The sequence below is a fragment of the Chelonia mydas genome, chromosome 26 (assembly GCF_015237465.2).
Source record: "Chelonia mydas isolate rCheMyd1 chromosome 26, rCheMyd1.pri.v2, whole genome shotgun sequence".
NCBI classification, from domain to species: Eukaryota; Metazoa; Chordata; order Testudines; family Cheloniidae; genus Chelonia; species Chelonia mydas.
Window position 1 is genome coordinate 1380065 of NC_057859.1, and position 18909 is coordinate 1398973.

The window sequence follows — 18909 nt, forward strand, 5'->3', positions numbered from 1 at the left end:
CTCATTATAAAATCCTAAGGCATGTCAGTTCTCATTAAAACCAAGAAGCCTTTTTGTCAGTGAAGAAAAAGTTTGTGAGAGTTTTTCTTACTAGTAGATTCCTGCATCAGTCCTGCTGTTCTCTGACTGCTCAGAGCACTCCGCACTGTACAGACAGAGAAGGACATGGATCTCTCCTTCAGGGAGCTCTGTCTATATTAACTTATGCACCACAGTTCAGACATTTCCAACACAAGACCCGGGGGGAATCAACTTACCCATGGTGCAGCTTTGTGCTTCTCTCTAGTGGATCATTGTTGAAAGGGTTGACAAAAAGGAGTGCACCCTTACTATGAGATACTTAGCTCTGCCTTGCAAACCTAGAAAGGAACTGTACCATATGTTTAATAATGGATACTTCACTGAGAAGAAAGACACGAACATAAACCACCCCCAGTTTTAAACCAGAGAGTTTATCCAAGTCTGTTTTGCCCACACAAAATGATACTCTGCATGTCTTTGGCCTTTTTAAAGTGCTCTCAGATAGATGGGTTCTTGCCTCTCTGTACAATGGCAACTAGTTAAGCGCTAAATTAAACTTTGGCTTCCATGGCCCAGCCCATCTTGTACTCCTCTCAGTGTGTTGACGGAGTTTGGCTTCAGGAAGAGAATAGCTGAATACATCTCTCAGTGGACTGTCTGCAGTTGGCTCAGCCCCTCATGGGAGAAGAGATCTGAATATGAGGGACTAATCTCAGAACCAGGACTCCAGTCCCCACAATGCAACACCTCAAACTGCCACTAGACTGACAGGCCAATCCAAATCACATTTGTGATACTGCCATTAATAATAAAATCTAGCTCATATGTAGCACCTCTCATCAGCAGATCTCAAAGCCCTTTCAAAAGAGGTCAGTACCATTATCCCCATTCTACAGATGGGGAAACTGAGGCACAGAGAATTGAAGTGACTTGCTCAAGGTCACCCAGCAGGTCAGCGGCAGAGCGAGGAATAGAACCAGGTCTCTCAAGTCTCAATTCAGAGGTTTTAAACATTACCAGAATCCCATCTTATTCTCCAATACTGTGTCCTGGAAGCTAACTCTCCACTGTACTGTGATCTTGTGAACAAAGTGCTGGTTAAATTTGCCATCAGTAAGATCCTACATAACTCCAGCCCTGGCTATGTATTTGTCTACAGCACCACTCACCCTCTCTGCTGTCAGCAATGCCAATCTAGAAACCCCCATTCATCTACTTTTCCCCACAGACTCGTCCATGCATTCTTTTACTGCTCTCCCTAAGCCAGAGACACCCTCCCAGCTCCAATCCACTGAGCCACCCTTTCAGATCTCTCCTTAAGACTCAGTTTTTCTCCAGTGCTCATGAGAGGGGACCCAATAAATCAGCAGTATATTTATTGGTTTATAAAGTCTTCAAATGTGCACACATCTAAACTGAGCCACCACATGATCCTGATACAGTAGCCTTTATGGAAATACTGCTACACTTCCTCATCCCCTCCTCTTTTCCTATATTTATAGGCTTGCTCCTGTCTAGATGTATTGGCTTTAAGCTCTCTGGGTTTGTTTCCGCAAGGCATCTCGCACATCTTTGGGCACAGTTACAAAACTAAAACTTACAGTGATCTACAGAGGTACTGAAAAACAAGTCCACACAAAAGAAGACCTGCTTTGCCTATCTTAGGTGGCAAACAGCATCTGGAAGACTCTTCATAGCCCTGAAAAGCTAATCATTTTACTCACCAATAACTGGGCTTATGCCCAGAATTAGTTTTAAGGACCAGACAGGTTCTGTACTGACACTGCTGCAGTGACAAATAAAGACAGGAGCCCCAGGCACTTTTCCACCAACAATATCTAAGCAAAAGCAACTAGAGTATTTTCAGTTCCGGTCTCCCACACCCTGCTATCCACTCAGAGAGTGTCAAATCACACTAGCAAAGTGTAGCCACTCACAGTGCTACAACACTTCTTGGGGAAAAGGAAGGTGTAGTGTATGTACTGCAGTAAAACACTCTTTAGTTACGCTGATTTATTGATTGGAGGATATGCCAGAAGACTACAACCCCAGCTCACAATAGCCCTTGTTCATAAAGTCTAGAGAGGGTAACGAACATCCGACAGTCACATCCTCAGTCAGAAGATAACAGAGGGAAGGGCCACTTCCTTCCCTGGGATAAACCACCACAATCTACACTCTCACAAGTGACAACTCCCCACTTGCCACTTCTAGCACTTCCATTTTCAATTGCAGAGAGATTCTTCTTCACATCCTGTCCCAGATTTTTGTAAATAATTACTGTCCACTGTTAAACAGTTTCCATATCCCACACGAAGAGGTGGCTGCATTTGAGTGGTGGGTGAAGGGAACCCCATATACTTTGTGGAACATTTTGGGACTCCTTCAGGATAAAACATTAAGATTCCATTAAACATGGCAGATTTCACAATGCTGCATGCTATGCTGAAGGCACCAGTTGTGCACATAGAACTGAAAGATGAGGGATTGAAACAACGAGCAGAGCTAGAGTAACTGAAGGACGTTGGTGGACATGCGACTCTCGTGGGAAGCTGCATCTCAATGGATCTGGAAGATGAGAAGGCAGCGATAAGAAAAGGATGATATAATTTTCTACTACATATCCCAACAGGCACTTCTCTCCCCTCACCTTCTGTTCTCCTTCCTCCCCACGACACTCCCCAATTTGGAAATGTACCTTACATACACTGCACTAATCTTCTCTCCCCTTTCTACTTTGAAAGGCGTGTATTTTCTGTACAGTCTGTCATAAGAAGTTACGTTCTCTCATTCCTGTCTAGCAGAGTGCTTACTATCAAAATGTAAAATTAAAAAAGCAAAAAACTGTTTTCAAACAATTGTCCAAAAATAAATAAATTGAAAATCTCTTAGAAAAGACATATTATAGGTGTTATGATGATACTCACTCTCTAATATAGCCCACGAAAGCTTATGCTCAAATAAATTTGTTAGTCTCTAAGGTGCCACAAGTATTCCTGGTCTTTTTTCTCTAATATGGTAACACCCTGTTAAATAGAAAGATATGATTACTGTATTCCTATATGTCTCTTTAAACAAAAGAACAGTTGTAACTATTGTTTTGTTTCTGATATTTACACAGCAAAGATATGTAAACTCGTTAAAAACTTTCTAAATTTAAAAAAAGTTAAAAAGATAAAATATTGATGTTTAATTAAATCAAAGGATCCTACTTTTTGGAGGACAGCTTGACATGAACTTTACATAAATTTGCATTAGACTGCTTCTATGCTCCTCCTTCAATATGCATTTCCTCCCACAACCCCCCACCCCAAACCCAGTTTACTCAGTATTCCCCGTTTGGTTTTAAAGGCTCAATCCAATAAAAGACAAAAAAATACACATATCCACCCCTATGTACAAGATAACCAGAGTTTATATGGCAGGAATCTCCTCAGGAAACAAAAACCAACTCTGGACTTGCTGAAAAAGTGAAGCATTTAATCCCGAGGCAATCCCTGAACAAAAGAGTTGATTCTAGCACATACAGCCATTGCATTTACTCAAATACTTATAAAGAGTCTGACTAGCTACTATCTGAATTCCCCATACAACATTTCATCCACATTTAACAGTCCTAGATTGGGCACTAGATTCCAGTAAAATTCAGTCAGGAAAATAAATTAAGAAAGCAGAGTAAAATTAAAGAAATGAAAACAAAAAGCAATTCCCTCTTACAAGAAAGATCAGCTATTAAGCCATGCTTCCTTATCTTAGCTGGATAAACTAGATAAACACAGACCTTGGAAGGGATGGAGGTAATCTTGCAGGGTGTGGACCACTGTCAATCCCATCCAACACATACTACTCCCTCTTGATCAGAGCTGGTTCAGACACACTCAGCCCTGGTCTTCACTTGGGAAACGAGGTGAGTCCTTAACTCAAGTTAGCTAGTTCACAGGTCTGGGCAAACCCTAGGCTCCCCCACAAACTTTACTTTGACCTGCAAATTTGTATAAAAACTACAGACTGCCTGGTCTCCCCAAGGATTTTATCCCATGCTAGCTAAGAACACACGACTTTCCCCTAGTGAAAACAAAGCCTGAGTGTTTCTCAGGAAGTGCTTAGTGCCTTGGAGGACTGAGCCCCAATCTTGACACTTTCCAGCAGACAGATCACTTCCCAGTTACTACCCCTCATAAGAACTGTGTGTGTTGAAGCTCTGTGAACAAGTGCAAGTGACCCACTATATCTGCCCACTTGTTTTGAATTAGAGAGGTAACTGTGATAGGAAATAAAGGTTGTAGCGCAGAAATTAGTGACCCTCAACTGTTTCATATATAAGAGGACTGTGAAAGGGTAGAACTACTTTTATACTCTCTCCAATATAAGTGATTTTACGGATAATTTTCTTATTTTTTTATAAAGCATCATAATTTGATTGTCTGCAGCACATTTTGCAGTCATCTGCAGCACTGCCTCTGTATTCTTCTAGTGATGTTGCTTCCTGCCATTGGATCAGGCTGTACTGTCTAGTCCAGGGGAGGGCAAACTATGGCCCGCAGGCCAAATCCAGCCCGTCAGGGCTTCCAATCTTGCTCCCAAGATTGCCAGCCCTTCCTGCCCTGGCCCCGCGCCGCTCCCGGAAGTGGCCAGCATGTCCGGCAGTGGCTCCTGGGGGTGGGGCGGGGCAGGCAGCTCTGTCGCACGCTGCCATCACCTGTGGGTACCATCCCCAAAGCTCCCATTGGCGGCGGTTCCCCATTCCTGGCCAATGGGAGCTGTGGGGGGCGGTGCCTCCAGGCGAGGGCTGTGCACGGAGCCCTCTATCCCCCGCTCCCCAGGGGATGCAAGGACGTGGTGCTGGCCGTTTCCAGGAGCAGCGCGGGGCAAGGGCAGGCAGGGAGCCTGCCTTAGCCCCGCTCTGCTCCACTGCCACCCCGGAGTTGCTCAAGGTAAGTGGCGTCAGGCTGGAGCCCGCACCCCAAACCCCCCCTGCAACCCAACCCCCTTCCCTGAGACCCCTAGCCCCCCTGCACCCCAACCCCCTCCCACACTCTGACCCCCTTCTGCACCCCAACCCCCTGCCCTGAGCCCCGAGCCCCCTGCTGCACCCCAACCCCCTGCCCTGAGCCCCTTCCCGCACACCACACCCCCCTCCCACACCCTGCACTCTCTCCCGCATCCCAACCCCATGCCCCAGACCTACATTCATGGCCCTGCATACAATTTCCCCACCCAGATGTGGCCCTCGGGCCAAAACGCTTTCCCATCCCCGGTCTAGTCATTTGTACCACACTCCTCCTCATACCTAACCACCTGTTTTGGTCATTCTTTCTTAAGTGTAATTTCAATTGTGACCACATTCACAAGCAGAAAAGCAGCTGCACCCATTGCAATTATTTTGTCTCATTAATATTATCCTAATGACTTTTTCAATTAACCCGGCTCCAACTGCCAAGTGGAAGGTGTGGGAGGGGAAGGTGAGTCACAAGAGGAACTTTGCAAGTGGTCCACTGTGTGTGAAAGTTTGAGAAACATTAAAATATAGCACACAATCATATAAGCCCTGGACAGTTTTAAGGAAGCATTTTAAGTAGTTAGGGCCCTTTCTGCTCCAGCAAGAGGATCTGTAGATGATAACTAGTATCATATGACTTCTCCCACCCCAGCCTTTACAACCTAAACACATTTACAGATCTTTCCATGGTTTAACTGCAATCAGAACTACAACACAGCATCATATAGTCTGTGTCTACATTAGAAGATATGCCCTGACTGTGACACATTGCCAGTGACTCCCAACTCCTCCCCCGTTCCCTTCAAGTGGTGTTAAAGACCCTGGTGTGAACAAAAAGTCAGCTCAAGCTTTGCTATGATGGGCAACAAACTAGCAGTTAAAACCAGATCGTTTTCCTAGCATAGGTCACACCAACTGTGTGATCCATTAGTTCAGGCTGCTGCTAGCCAAATCAGAGCAATAAAGGCAGGTAAAAAACTCACCCCACCTCTCTAAACAAAGAGATCAATGGATGCAGAGATTCTGTCACTGAGAGAAAAGGAGTACTTGTGGCACCTTAGAGACTAACCAGTTTATTTGAGCATGAGCTTTCGTGAGCTACAGCTCACTTCATCGGATGCATATGAGCTGTAGCTCACGAAAGCTCATGCTCAAATAAACTGGTTAGTCTCTAAGGTGCCACAAGTACTCCTTTTCTTTTTACGAATACAGACTAACACGGCTGTTACTCTGAAACCTGTCACTGAGAGAAGACCCTACTCCTGGCAGCATCCCTGGACCCAGCAATGCAGCGGAAAGACCAGCAATAACTGTACTGCGTGACTCATGCACAGGGCTCCCCTTTTCCTGGGATCTTTTGGCTCTTGCTGCGTGGATTTATGTATTTAACTCTGGGTGGGTATATCACCACCTCTTAAAGGGAGAGAAGAGACTAGACTTTGACACCAGCTGATTTTGCTTGCTCCTTCGCATGGTTATTATGAACTTTACTACACAGAAGACCTCCATTAATACTGCAGCAACTGGGTTTCCCTACTTCAAAGTATCCTACTGAATTTCCAATTCACAATACTGAGCCTTCTGGGAGAAAAAAATGTCACATGGAAGCACATGGAAAAAACAAACAGCGTTGTTCAGGTGTGCATTGGACTTGCTGTGGGAGTACCTCCAACCCAGGAATTAGCTCATTTACCATAAACTTGAATGACTCAGATACACAATAAATTAAACCTAGCAACTCAGAAAACATCACAATTAGCAATAATAATGAGTTCTAACCTACTCATGATTATTAAAACATTTATAAAAAGATACCTATTACTGTAGTATCTGGATGCATTAAATACTTAGAAATATAATTAATTACAGCGAGTAACAGGAAAGGTGAACTGCACAATTCATTTTACGCTCATGCACAACAATCTTTTCCGTCAACAACATTAAAGCACTGTGGGGGCAGGGAAGGGGAGAGACCTTAGAATTTTACTGCATTCAAGGCCTTCTATGGGATTAGAATACAAAGAGTGTACTTCACGGCAGAAGCAAGTTTTCATCTTTCATGGCTTTGGGGAAATTAAGATGTTTCAGCTTTGTTTTGAAGATATTGCTTGGGCTCACTTATGTATTATTTAGAGATTAATACAAACCACGTCCTCCTTAATGCAAATGCCAAGCTGCGTGGGAGAGCTGTACGCAATTTAGGATGCAGACCCAGAATGCTGAGAGTTTAACCAATGTTGTTGAGGAGCCTACGTGTCTCCTGGTCTTCAGCAAATGTGCGATCAGTCTACAGAAATGCACGTAGCATGCAGGACGGTGGTATGTGCGGAACAAGTCTACCACCAAAGATCCGCCCGCTCATTTAAAGTCACCACTTCCTGCAGCCATACTGATCCCCGAAGCTCATACTTCATAGGCTAGGCTGTGCCTAACACTTACGCCGTGCTGCTCTATCTTCAAAGCACCATAGAAACAAGTCAGGCTCTCCCCGTGCCAGAAAGAGATTCCTCACTGTCCCACCCTCAAACTTTAATTTTTTTATCCTAGACCAGAAATCTTGGGAGTCTTCCCTGACCCGAAACTTTCTTATTTCTTGCAGTATTTTCCCTGGTCTACTCATGTTTTCCTCCTTCAGAAATAATGCCAGAATCCATCTTTACCTCACTCCTGCTGAAATCCTGATCCACGCCTTAATTGGTAATAGTCTAGACTGTATACCATGCCTGCTTCTGGCCTTTCTTAATTCCTACGCTAATGTCCAGAAGGCACCAGATGACTACTCTCTTGTACAGGAAGTGGGACTCTTTGCCACCTTCCCTGGCTACCAAGCCACCTCTAAATCCAATTTTTTTTAAATTTTCATCCTGGTTTTCATAACATACCAAGTACCTGCTCCACTGTCTCTGACCTTAGACAGTCAGTCTCCAAGCTCCCTAACTTAGACTCTCATCTCCCCCAAGCCCATCATACTAGTATCTCAGACAAATTAAGTATGGTGGCCATTTTTGGTTACCAGAACAAACTAGACTTCATACAAGTTGAACCACAAGAGAGGATATACACCAAGATATTTAATGTTAACCACAGGTTTCAGAGTAACAGCCGTGTTAGTCTGTATTCGCAAAGAGAAAAGGAGGACTTGTGGCACCTTAGAGACTAACCAATTTATTTGACCATAAGCTGTCGTGAGCTACAGCTCACTTCATTGGATGCATACTGTGGAAAGTGTAGAAGATCTTTTTATATACACATAAAGCATGAAAAAATACCTCCTCCCACCCCACTCTCCTGCTGGTAATAGCTTATCTAAAGTGATCGCTCTCCTTACAATGTGTGTGATAATCAAGTTGGGCCATTTCCAGCACAAATCCAGGTTTTCTCACCGCCCCCCCCCACAAACTCACTCTCCTGCTGAGTTAACCACATAACACAAAGTCCCATAAAGCTCAGGTAAAGCCAGCAGTTAACGTTTTTCCAGTGTCAAGCTACCATAAAGTAAATTTTCAAAGTTCTTTTTTTTTTTTTAAATAAGCACTGAAAGAACCAATGTTAGCTATTTTTAAGTTTATTCTTCCTCCTTTTATTCCACTACAGGGGAAAACAACTTCCTATCCCCTGACTCTTCTGCTGAGTTCTTTCCCCATAGGTGTTGCTGAGACGGAGGAAGCTCTCTAAGGCAGCTCAGCAATTTTCAAGCATTAAACAAGAGAATTCTCAGAACTGAAGATTGCAACTGCCAGGAAAATTCAGAGCATAAATGTTGAGATGTGCTTTGAAAGTAACTTTTTAAATTGATAAAATATGTAGTTAGAAAGTCAGAATTGGTATAAGACTCTAAATATCAGGGAAAAAACTAAACCCTGAAAGTCAGAAACTCTAGTAAGCACAAGGCATAGCTCCTCTCCCACGCAATGTTAGAACATTTTATTACTATATTAGACTAATACTTGATCTTTCTAGGGGTACAGGTAGGAAAAATAATACCCAACATACTTAACTAATGGCATTTACTAATTAATGTACATCTTTTTGTGATAATGGCTTCCTCAGTGACTTATCAGTTTCCGAGTGACGCTCCAACTTCCGTCTATTTATTGGGGTGTTTTCAAAATAATCATAGAATATCAGGGTTGAAAGGGACCTCAGGAGGTCATCTAGTCCATCCCCCTGCTCAAAGCAGCACCAATCCCCAATATTTGCCCCAGATCCATAAATGGGCCCCTCAAGGATTGAACTCACAACCCTTGGCAGCTGTGCTCCAGGAGTCCCCATGGTAGGGGTGCTTCTATCACAGAAAGCTCCCCCTTGACCAAAGTTTTAGGCATCTACATGAAGCTCGGGCTGTGGAGGGGGGCTTGCTTTACGAAATGCTCCCCTAGCCAGAGATTGGGGAGTGCCAACTGTGGGGTTCTGATACAGAGTGCTCCCCTAGCTGAGGATTTAGAGGTCTGGATACTAGGATTTCCCTGAAGAGGGGAACTCCTGTCACTGAGGTCTCCCCTTTGCCTGAAGTCTGCATGCCGAAAGCACCTCCAGGTTGGGAGATGTGACTGTAACAATTCAGTTCAATTTTATTAGACCACATATGACATTATGTCTTTTGCAAATACAAAAAAACCATACACAAACTAAAAAGGTGACATCCATGTCATACTATTAAAATATCAATCAGAACGCAATAAAAACCTCTCTTCTTCAGCACAATGCTAAAAGAGCAAAAAACTGCCACCTATTTAATTACTAACAGGGACTAAAATACTAAAAACATTACCTTTTGAGAGGGTGATAAAGATTCTTTTTCATACAGAAGAAGAGGTAAAACCCAGCATACTCTCAAAAGTCAGAAAACTCTATAATCCAGAAGATAATGACGTAGATCAGCAATTCTCAAACTGTAGGTTGCGACCAACGTTCCCTCTAATTTTTGACAGACCGGGTGTGCAAAAAATTTCTTCTGTGCAAATTGTTGTGCTTCTGTGCAAATTTTTGTGTGCAGTGTTTCGCCGTGTGCACAGGGTTTAGGATCTGTGTGCACACGCACACGCGCACCGCTTAGAGGGAACAGTGGTTGCAACCCTGTTTTAATGGGGTCACCAGGGCTGGCATTAGACTTGCTGGGGACCAGGGCTTCACCCCTGTGTCACAGGGCTCAGGTTACAAGCCCCCCACCTGGGGCTGAAGCCCTTGGGCTTCGGCTTTGCTCCACACACACACCCGGGGAGCTTTGGCTTTGACTCACACACACACACCTGTCCAGGGCGGCGCGGGCAGGATCAGGCTTCAGTGCCCGCTCCTGGAGTCACATTAGTAATTTTTGTTGTCGCGGTGCAATGAAGTTTGAGAACCCCAAGACAGAGCTTCCAACACTCCAGGTTTACATGGGAAAAAATGTAGATGTGAAGGATCTTTTCCATATCTGCCTTTAAGGACACTAGTTTCCCTGGTTTGAAAACTTAACTGAGTACCTGCCTTCCCTAAATGAGATTTTGACAACTCGTTCAAATTTGGTTCAAAAACAAGGGCCATTTTCAAAGCAAAAAACCAAAAGGCAAATTGGGAATCACGAATCACAGCTAGATCTTTTTGCTAGGTATATCCCAACGGCCTCCCCTTTGTCCCAGCTCCTGGGGTCCCCACATTTACTGCGAGCGCTCTCTGGGCTCGGGCCCTGCTGCCCAGAGCGCACCCCTCGCCGCAGGCCGCCCCGGGCGTCAGGACTCGGCGAGATGCTCTAAGCCCCGGGAAGACGAGGCAGGGGCAGGCGGCTGCCACACGGCGCTGCCCCGACACGCGGCTTGGGAGCCCATGAGCTCTGTGGGTCCTGTGCAGAGCACGTCCCTTCCCTGAAGTCTGGGGTCTGTGCTGGGACCCCCTGGGTTCAGGACCTCCCTGGGCTGGGAGCCCGGGGGCGTGGGGGGGCTGCTGCCCCCCAGCACTGCCCCTTACCCAGGCTGGGGACTCGATGCTGCGACCCCCCCGGGGTCGGGCCCCCTGTGTGCGGGGAGCCCCGGGGGAGGCGCGGCCAGGGGCCCCCGCCAGCCCCGCCGCGGGCTCTTCCCGGGAGCCGCCCGGAGCCGCACTCACCTGGCCGCCCCGCCGGCAGCCCCGGCCCCGCGAGGAGCAGGAGGACGAGGCCGCTCCCCGCGGCCCGGGCCCAGGCCATGCCCGTCCCCATCCCCGGCTCCAGCTCGGGCGGCTGCGGGCCTGGGGCAGCGGCCGCTCTGCGTCCTCTGGAGCCTGCGCGCCGCGGCCTCCTGCGCCCGCCGCCAGCCGCCTCCTGCCGCCGGCCGGGGGTGGAGCTGGGGCGGGGACACCCCGGGCCGGGGGCCGGGCGCTGGGGGCGGGAAGCGGGGGGCTGCTGCCACCCCCCCGGCTTGAAGTGGCTCCCCTCACACAGGGTTCGCAGGCTGGTTCAGTGGCTCTCAGCACCCCCATGGCTCCCGCCCCCCTGCCCGGGGCAGCGACCGGCGGGGGGCCAGGCACAAGGAGCTGGGGTGGGGACACCCCGGGGGCAGGGATCCAGGGGTGCGGGAGGCACCAGGAGCTGGGGGAGGGCCCATCCTGGGGGCAGGGTGGATGACACTTGGTAATTTCGGAAACAAATTCACGCATAAGTGTTGCACGTTTACCTGTGTATCTGTTGAAATTCAGACAGGTGAACTCCGGATAAGAGAAAATCAAAGAAAACTAAACTAGCTCTCGAAGTGTCAGGAACTGTTACCCAAAATTAAATCGAGGTCCTTGCTCACCTCTGCAAAACAATGCCTACAACAAATGGTTTGCTCGACACAGGTAGAAGAAGGGATGAATGAGTCTTCCTATGGCTCAGACTTTGGTATTATAATAAAACAAAAATCAAGGGATATGAGAAAAGCATTGAAGATGAAGACTTTGGGGGAAATTCGTAAATATGAAACTAGGACATGTTTAATTTCTGGGTTCTGGGATTTAAATACAGGTTGTCTGATGCCCTCGAAAGGGTGGGAGTCAGAAGCTGGAAATGTCTCAGGGAAGTGACATTATGAAGGAAATATGTATTTTAATAAAAGTGCAGTGTGCATGTTGGACATATCATTCCCCCCCACCCCACAGGAAACCATAGCCGGTGATAATATGAAACTAAACCACACGGCATAGTGACTCCTCTACACAGGCAGGTTTTACCATGCCATAAAACAGGAGCTGTACCTTGCACTATAACCTAGTATGTTTGCTAGCTTTCCTGGACCTTATGTAAGACCCTGACTAACAGCTTAATGTTAAACATTTCTTCTTGGTTATGTTTTCTCCCAAAGTGGCTACTATAATTGATTTATTCGGGGGATATTATCTGACACCTTTGAGAGAAAACAATACCCCCAGTCTGCTTTACTGTAGTGGGTAACATCCTGGTTATTGGTCGTAGAGCAAGAGACTCCAGCCTTAAAACCTAAGTGATGGCCCAGGAGACCTGAGGGTCCAGTGAGGGCACAAGGATGAAAGCATTATCACATAACTGGATCCTTCACATCGCGCAATTGTGATTTTATAAATATTTTAAAGAAAACCTAAGGAAAAAAGACATTGGTATTTCAAATCCCCATTACTGGGTAAAGTGGGGCACTCTCCTGTATGTTCTTAAAAATATTTTTTTAAATGAAATGTTAGGTCTTTGGTTTTCTTGGAAGGCCAGAAATCAATTAAATCCCTTGCAGAAGCTGTTGCTGGGAAACACCATCAAGGCATGAAGAACACCTATGACAGAAGATCAGACAGCAGCATATAAGTCACGAACATTGGCCCTGATGCTGCAGTCATTAATGTGTAATTTAATTGATAAAATAACACAGGAGAGGGGCTAAGGCTTGCCTCTGCACATTCATTAATCAGAGGGATCCTGGCTTTTATTAGATAAACAGTTCTCCATGAGGCAGCCTATGGAAACTTAGGCGCAAGTATGTTTTAAAACCAGTATGACCTCTCATCATCCTCAAAAAGTGGTGATCCATCAGCTAGGTTCAGCTGAGGGATTGAAATAGGGAGAGGTAGGGCAGGGAGGAAATTAGGGTCCTCTCTACTTTGACACCTCTTGTAAGAAAGCTGTAGAAAGAGTAAGAAAAGGCACATCACAGAAGTTCCCATGATCATAGCTAAGCATTAAAGCTATTTTATTTTCTGATGAACAGATGGTTCAATGGGAAGCATGCTTCTTCTGGAGTCACTATCTCAACATGGTAGCAGGGGTGCTGTAAGGTGGTGGTAGTATTTATTTACCAACGGTTGCAGTGAAGGATTTGCCTTCACTGGAAATCTTTCCATCACTATTGGTTGTTTGTATAAAAAATATTCTTGAGTTCAACCACAACTACTGGACTTGAAGCAAGAATTAATTCGGGGAAGTCCTATAGCTAATGTTATGTAGGCAGTCAGACTTGTCAGGGGTTCTTGCAACAAATTTTTTGGTGGCCTCAGAGTGCGGCCACCAACTCTTGCGGGTGGCCACGCTGACACTTTTTCCTACAATTATTTATTTTACCTAAAGTTAATAAAATAATACGCACACATATACACATCCAAATCATTGTAATTTATTAATGTAAGGGGTTTTTTTGCGGGGGGGGGGGGGGTGGTGGTGGTGGTGGCAGACAATAATAAAAATCACACACAGTTCTCTCTATTCTTTACTGGACCTAACAGAATAGAAACACAAATAAGGTGCTTTGCACGTTCTTGTCTTTATTATTATTGTTTCTTTTGCTTTATGGTAAAAGAGGTGGTCTGTATAACAATTCTGAAGTAAATTTAAAAATGCTTTGACATAATAGAAGTCCATATAATAATGAAAAACACATCTGGGTGGCTTAGGTCTGGGGAGGGGACAGACGGCTGCAGCTGGCCCAGGGCTCCTCTGGGCAGGTGGGGGGGCTCAGGGCTTCCTCCGGACAAGCGGGGGGCGCAGGGGAAGCACTCCTGGTTTTGGCCAGCCTGGGGCTCCCCTCCAGGCAGGGGGGGGGGGGTGTCCATGGGGCTACAGCCAGCCCGGGGCTCCTCCGGCCACAGGGGTGGGGTGCTCGAGGATTCTCTGGGCCGGGGGCTTGTGGCTCCAGACGCAGGGGGTCTTGGGGCTCCAGCTGCTGGGAGGGGAGTATGGGCAGAAGGGGTGGAGTGGGGGTAGCCTCCCCAAAGGGGGGCTCCACCTGCTGCCCATGCCCCCACTGCTCACCTCCTCACCCCCCGCCCGCCTCCTGTGTCCCTCCTCACTCCACCCCACTCCCCTGCCACAGACACCCCCCGCCCGCCTCGTCTCTCCCCTGCTTGCAGCCAGACCCCCCCTGCCCACCTCATCACCCTGCTGCTGGCTCGCTGCTTGCCTCCTCAGCCTCCCTGCTGCTCGCCTCCTCACTCCCCCACTCACAGCCAGCCCACCTGCCCACCTCCTCACCCTGCTGCTGGCTTGCCACTCACCTCTTCAGTCCCCTGCCAGACCCTCCCTGCCTGCTGCTCACCTCGCCACTCGCTTTCTCACCCCCTTCCTCACCGCCTCACCTTGCTCCTTAAGCGTTGTGTGTCCCACCTGTGTCTCCAGAGAGGCCGCACATGCAGGAACAACAGGGACGAAGGGGACGGGATGAGGGAAACCCCTGGTGTCCGCATTTGAGAAACAGTGCACTAGCTGATCAGAATGGTCTTCTGGCCTTAACATCTATGACTCTGTACTTGAATATCTTGGGTACCAGCCTAGAAGAGATACCAAGGACCCGCTGAAAGCCCCAAGTCACAGCAGGACTCGGGCTCTGAACACCCCAGCTGGGCCCTAGGATCAGGGTCCTGGGTGAATGCTACTGACCCAAGTCCAGCTGCTTTGCTTTGTGTGTGGATGGAAGGAGCTTGGGGCTGAAACCTGGATCACTGTACAGTGTAGACACATCCTAAGGCAACAACCACTCCACCCACCCAGAGCTTGTGGCCTTTCCCCGCCCCCTCCTCACCCATTGGTCGCCAGGGCCGGGGGAGGAACCAATCTTGTTACCGTGTGCAGTAGTACCGCCCCTCTCCGCCAGCCAACCCAGCTTGCTTCATGCCTGTCGCTGATTGGCCGGTAATGTGCGGATCTATTGGTGGAGTGGGCTATTCGTCTCGAGATCCCGCCTCCTCGGAAGCACTCCGGACTCCCATTGGCCGGGAGGAGGTAGGTTGCGCTCTCGCCGGTGTGGCCTAGCCGGCGTGGTTTCTGGCGGTGTTTCCTAGCAGCGCAGGCCGGGTGGGGGTGCCGGGGAGGCGGGCAGGGCGGGCACGATGGTGCCGGGGGTCGGGTGGCCGGTGAGTTACGTGCTGCTGTGCGGGCAAGCAGCGCTGCTGCTGGGGAACCTGCTGCTGCTGCAGGGCGTGTCCCGGAGCCACCAGCACAACGCGACCGGGGCGGAGAGCGGGGACCCCGGGGAGGCCGAGCTCGAGCAGCCCGCGGGCAGCCCGGCCCCGGCCTGCGACTACGGGGACCCGCAGGCGCCGCTTGTGCTCTGCACCTACCTGTGAGCGGGGGCGGGCAGGGGCTGCTGGGGGAGTGATGGGGGGCTAAGTGGGGGGCGGGAGGAGTGATGAGGGGCTAAGTGGGGGGCGGAGGAGAAGGAGGAGAGGTTGGGGGGCAGAGGACGAACAATGTGGGGTAAGGAGAGGGCTGGGGAATGATGTGGTGCTAAGGCAGGGAGCGGGGGCACAGCGGAAAGGGCAATGCGAGGAGCTGGTCTGGTGCTGAGAACAGGGTTATACTGGGCAAAGAGACTCCTGCGTAGTGGTCAGCAGAAGGGGGCATTCAGAAAGGGATGACAAGTGACCGACTGGGATAGATGGGGTGATAACAGGAAATGGGGCACCTACAAGAACGGGTGACAGGGCTAGGTGAAGGGGAAGATAGGGGACCTCAGTGTGATGTTTTCTCTTATAAATTACCTTAGTCTCCCTCTCCCCCCACTTTTAACTGTGTGAACCTGATGGGTTTTGATCATTTACAGGCCAGAGGAGTTCATTGAATGTGAGGATCCAGTAGACCATGTTGGAAATATTACTGCACAGCGAGAATTGGGTTACGGATGTGTTAAGGTGGGGTGAAAAAAGATGATTTTGTAACTTCTCAGAGAGTATTCACACACTGGGGTGGTCTTGGATATCCATGGACCTTTAGCCTGAATGGAACTTCTCTTTAGAAGCAGCGGGTGGTTTGTAATAATTGCACACCAAAAGTGCTATGCCAGCATAAGGGAATAGAATACCTCCCCCAAGAGCTTTCTGCTGTAGCTCTGCAGCCAGTGGATTTGGGGATGTGCTTCTCCCTCACCCAGAAAAGTTTATGGATTGTGGAAGTTCCCTTTCCTGGCAGAAGCAATATTCAGGACGTGAAAGGAAAAGGTTTCCAAGGCACTTGCTCCTCCTGATCATGGAACTCTTAGGGAAGACGTAAAGGTGCAGGGTCCACTTTTCTATCCCAAAAGCAGCTTTGTGAGGGTGAAAACTACTCTTTTCTTTCTCATCCCTCCACGGTAATCTGCTGTGCTTCCTATGGGGAAAGCAACAGCATTGAAGCACTTGAGGTTTTTCAGTTAGCTGATGTACAAGGTGATATATTGTGGACTACTGGCCACTAGGGCACAGTTAAATCTTTGTCCACTGACAGAGAATTCACAGCGATATGAGTGTGTGGGGAGAAGCACAGAGCGTATGTTAATGAAACTTGCAGATCATACTAAACTCGGAGGAGTTATAAACAGCAGGGAGGACAAAAATAACGTAGTGACTGAACAAGACTGCAGGCATTTACTGAACCAACAATAAGTATTAGACACTTAGTACTGAGGGCCCTCTCCCCTTTTACATTGTGATAAGAAAATATCCTTTTAACTGGCCTTTTTCTCCCTCCCTCAGGTAAATAATTTCTCAATTGTGTGTGTGATTTGTTTCCCCTCTGACAGTTTGGTGGCCAATCCTATAGCGACGTAGACCACACTCCAGTGCAGTGCAAAGCACTAGATGGTATTGAGTGTGCAGATCCTCGGACTTTCCTACGAGGGAATAAACCATGTATAAAGTAAGGTTTATTTCCTTCAGAAATGTGTTACATTTTGGAAGATAGGGTTGGTAGCTAAGACATCATTGTAACTTGCTGCTTCAACTATTGGCCGGGTTGTTGTAACTTTGTATGTATTTTTATCCTTCCTTTGCTTAATGGATTTTCTGCCTGCCTCAAGATACCGTGGGAACTCCTTTGTGTTTTATTAGATTGCATTGTTCATTGGCCCATAGTTTCATAAGAGTTATAATATGTAAATTCCCCAAAGTCCATTAGAGGGAGCTATACTGTAAAAATTGAGGCAGTTGACACAGCAAAGGCTCAAGTTTATGAAAGGGTGTCTTTTCTCCTTTCCTCAAATGAAACTGTATTTGAAGTTTTAATTTATTCATTCTTCATTTATTGTAGGTACACTGGCCACTACTTTATAACCACTTTACTCTACTCCTTCTTCCTGGGTTGTTTTGGAGTGGATCGATTCTGCCTGGGCCATACAGGGACAGCAGTGGGAAAACTACTAACTCTTGGAGGACTTGGTATCTGGTGGTTTGTTGACCTTATTCTCCTTATTACTGGAGGGTTGATGCCTAGTGATGGCAGCAACTGGTGCACGACTTACTGAACAAAAAAATACTATTTGAGAATTGACAGCGGGAGAAGTTAATGCGGCATCTGTCCCTATATGACTGGTTACAATTGTTCTGCAGATTCAGAACAGCCTGTTTTTCTGCATTTTTTTATTTTGTATAAATACATTCTGGATTTGCAAAGTGAATGCAGTTGCAGAACAATGCTATGCCTAACTTCTTTGTACATCCCTCAAATTTCATTTACAAAGAAAACTACTCACTGTATATTCTTCCTATTCATGGGGCAATTTTTTCTCCAGAATAACAGATTTGACACTGCAGTTAAGTATTGTACCTTTCCTTTGGATGTTCACTTTCATGCTAATGTTTCAAGATAGCATGTGCTAAAGTGCTCTTTTTAGCCTCTCCACTATAAAGTGTAGCTATTCCCATTACAGTAGATTTCAGAGGTTCATTGAATTATAGAAGTACACATGATGAAACTTTCCTTAATGACAAACATCAGTGTGCTGTGGAAGTGATCATTTACTTAACTCAGTGATGTGCGTAAATGGGAGAAGCTTTGAGCAGCACAACTTCGTAACTTTTTGAACATTGGTTCCTAGGTCTTATACACTGCATTGTACAAGAATACTTTAGAGCCCTGAACCTTCTCGCCTTCGTAAAAGGCGCAGCATCTACAAGCACAGAAAGTCAAGCAAATGTCTTCAAATAAAGTGTGTAGAAAAACAGGTGCTGCTGCACTATCGTAGTTGCTGTAGTGGGTGTCAGTCTGTTCAGCCTTCTCTGCAAAGCTCCACTCGCCATAGTTTAAGTTTCATTAGCTGTAGGGTAAAAATAGCTAAGGAGACTTCGTGTGTGGGTAGTTGGACTGAAATTAACTATTAAAGCTACTGGAATTAAAGGGAGGAAGTGAGGTCATTGGTATATGTGAATGAATTTGCTGTGCTTTTGACTTGTGCTAAACAAGGTGAAGGAAAGGTAGAACAACTGTAAAGTAAGTTATAGAAATCTACGGCACAAATACAAGCACTGATTTGTAAATTTTGGCTAGGGTCAGATTCACCAACCACACTGGTAACAGGAACTTTTGGCATTGATTTCTAGGGGAAGCTGCAGCAGGTTTTCTAGGCAAGTGTGTGTTCTGAAGACAGCTGTAGAATTCCACTCATTTTCCAGGATTGGAGGGGAAGGGGAGGAATATACTAGGGCCAAAAAGAAAAGGAGTACTTGTGGCACCTTAGAGACTAACATTTTTT

General features: G+C 47.0%; 2 protein-coding genes across 3 annotated transcripts in view; one reads left to right on the forward strand and one right to left on the reverse strand.

Moving 5' to 3' along the window:
• LOC102946973 (disintegrin and metalloproteinase domain-containing protein 9) overlaps positions 1-11294 on the reverse strand; it is a 49671-nt gene extending 38377 nt beyond the window's left edge. Inside the window, exon 1 of one of the 2 annotated variants that reach the window (XM_037886323.2) lies at positions 11105-11294. In XM_037886323.2, the coding sequence (XP_037742251.1) occupies positions 11105-11195 (91 nt within the window). In that variant the 5' untranslated portion in view covers positions 11196-11294. Of the gene's footprint in view, positions 1-257; positions 277-11104 lie in introns of those variants that run through there. The other variant, XM_037886324.2, reaches the window with a different exon arrangement.
• Positions 11295-15225: 3931 nt separating this feature from the next.
• On the forward strand, positions 15226-18401 carry TM2D2 (TM2 domain containing 2). Its single transcript, XM_037886477.2, has 4 exons — positions 15226-15528; positions 16009-16096; positions 16963-17078; positions 17469-18401. The coding sequence occupies exons 1-4, from the start codon at positions 15296-15298 to the stop codon at positions 17680-17682; spliced, it is 651 nt and encodes a 216-aa protein (XP_037742405.1). The 5' UTR covers positions 15226-15295; the 3' UTR covers positions 17683-18401.
• The last annotated feature ends 508 nt before the right edge of the window (positions 18402-18909 follow it).

Coding starts and splice junctions, on each gene's coding strand:
- TM2D2 (XM_037886477.2), top strand. CDS start 15,296: ATGGTGCCGGGGGTCGGGTGGCCGGTGAGTTACGTGCTGCTGTGCGGG. Junction 16,097..16,962: donor TGGGTTACGGATGTGTTAAG/GTGGGGTGAAAA, acceptor CCCCTCTGACAG/TTTGGTGGCCAATCCTATAG. Junction 17,079..17,468: donor GGGAATAAACCATGTATAAA/GTAAGGTTTATT, acceptor CATTTATTGTAG/GTACACTGGCCACTACTTTA.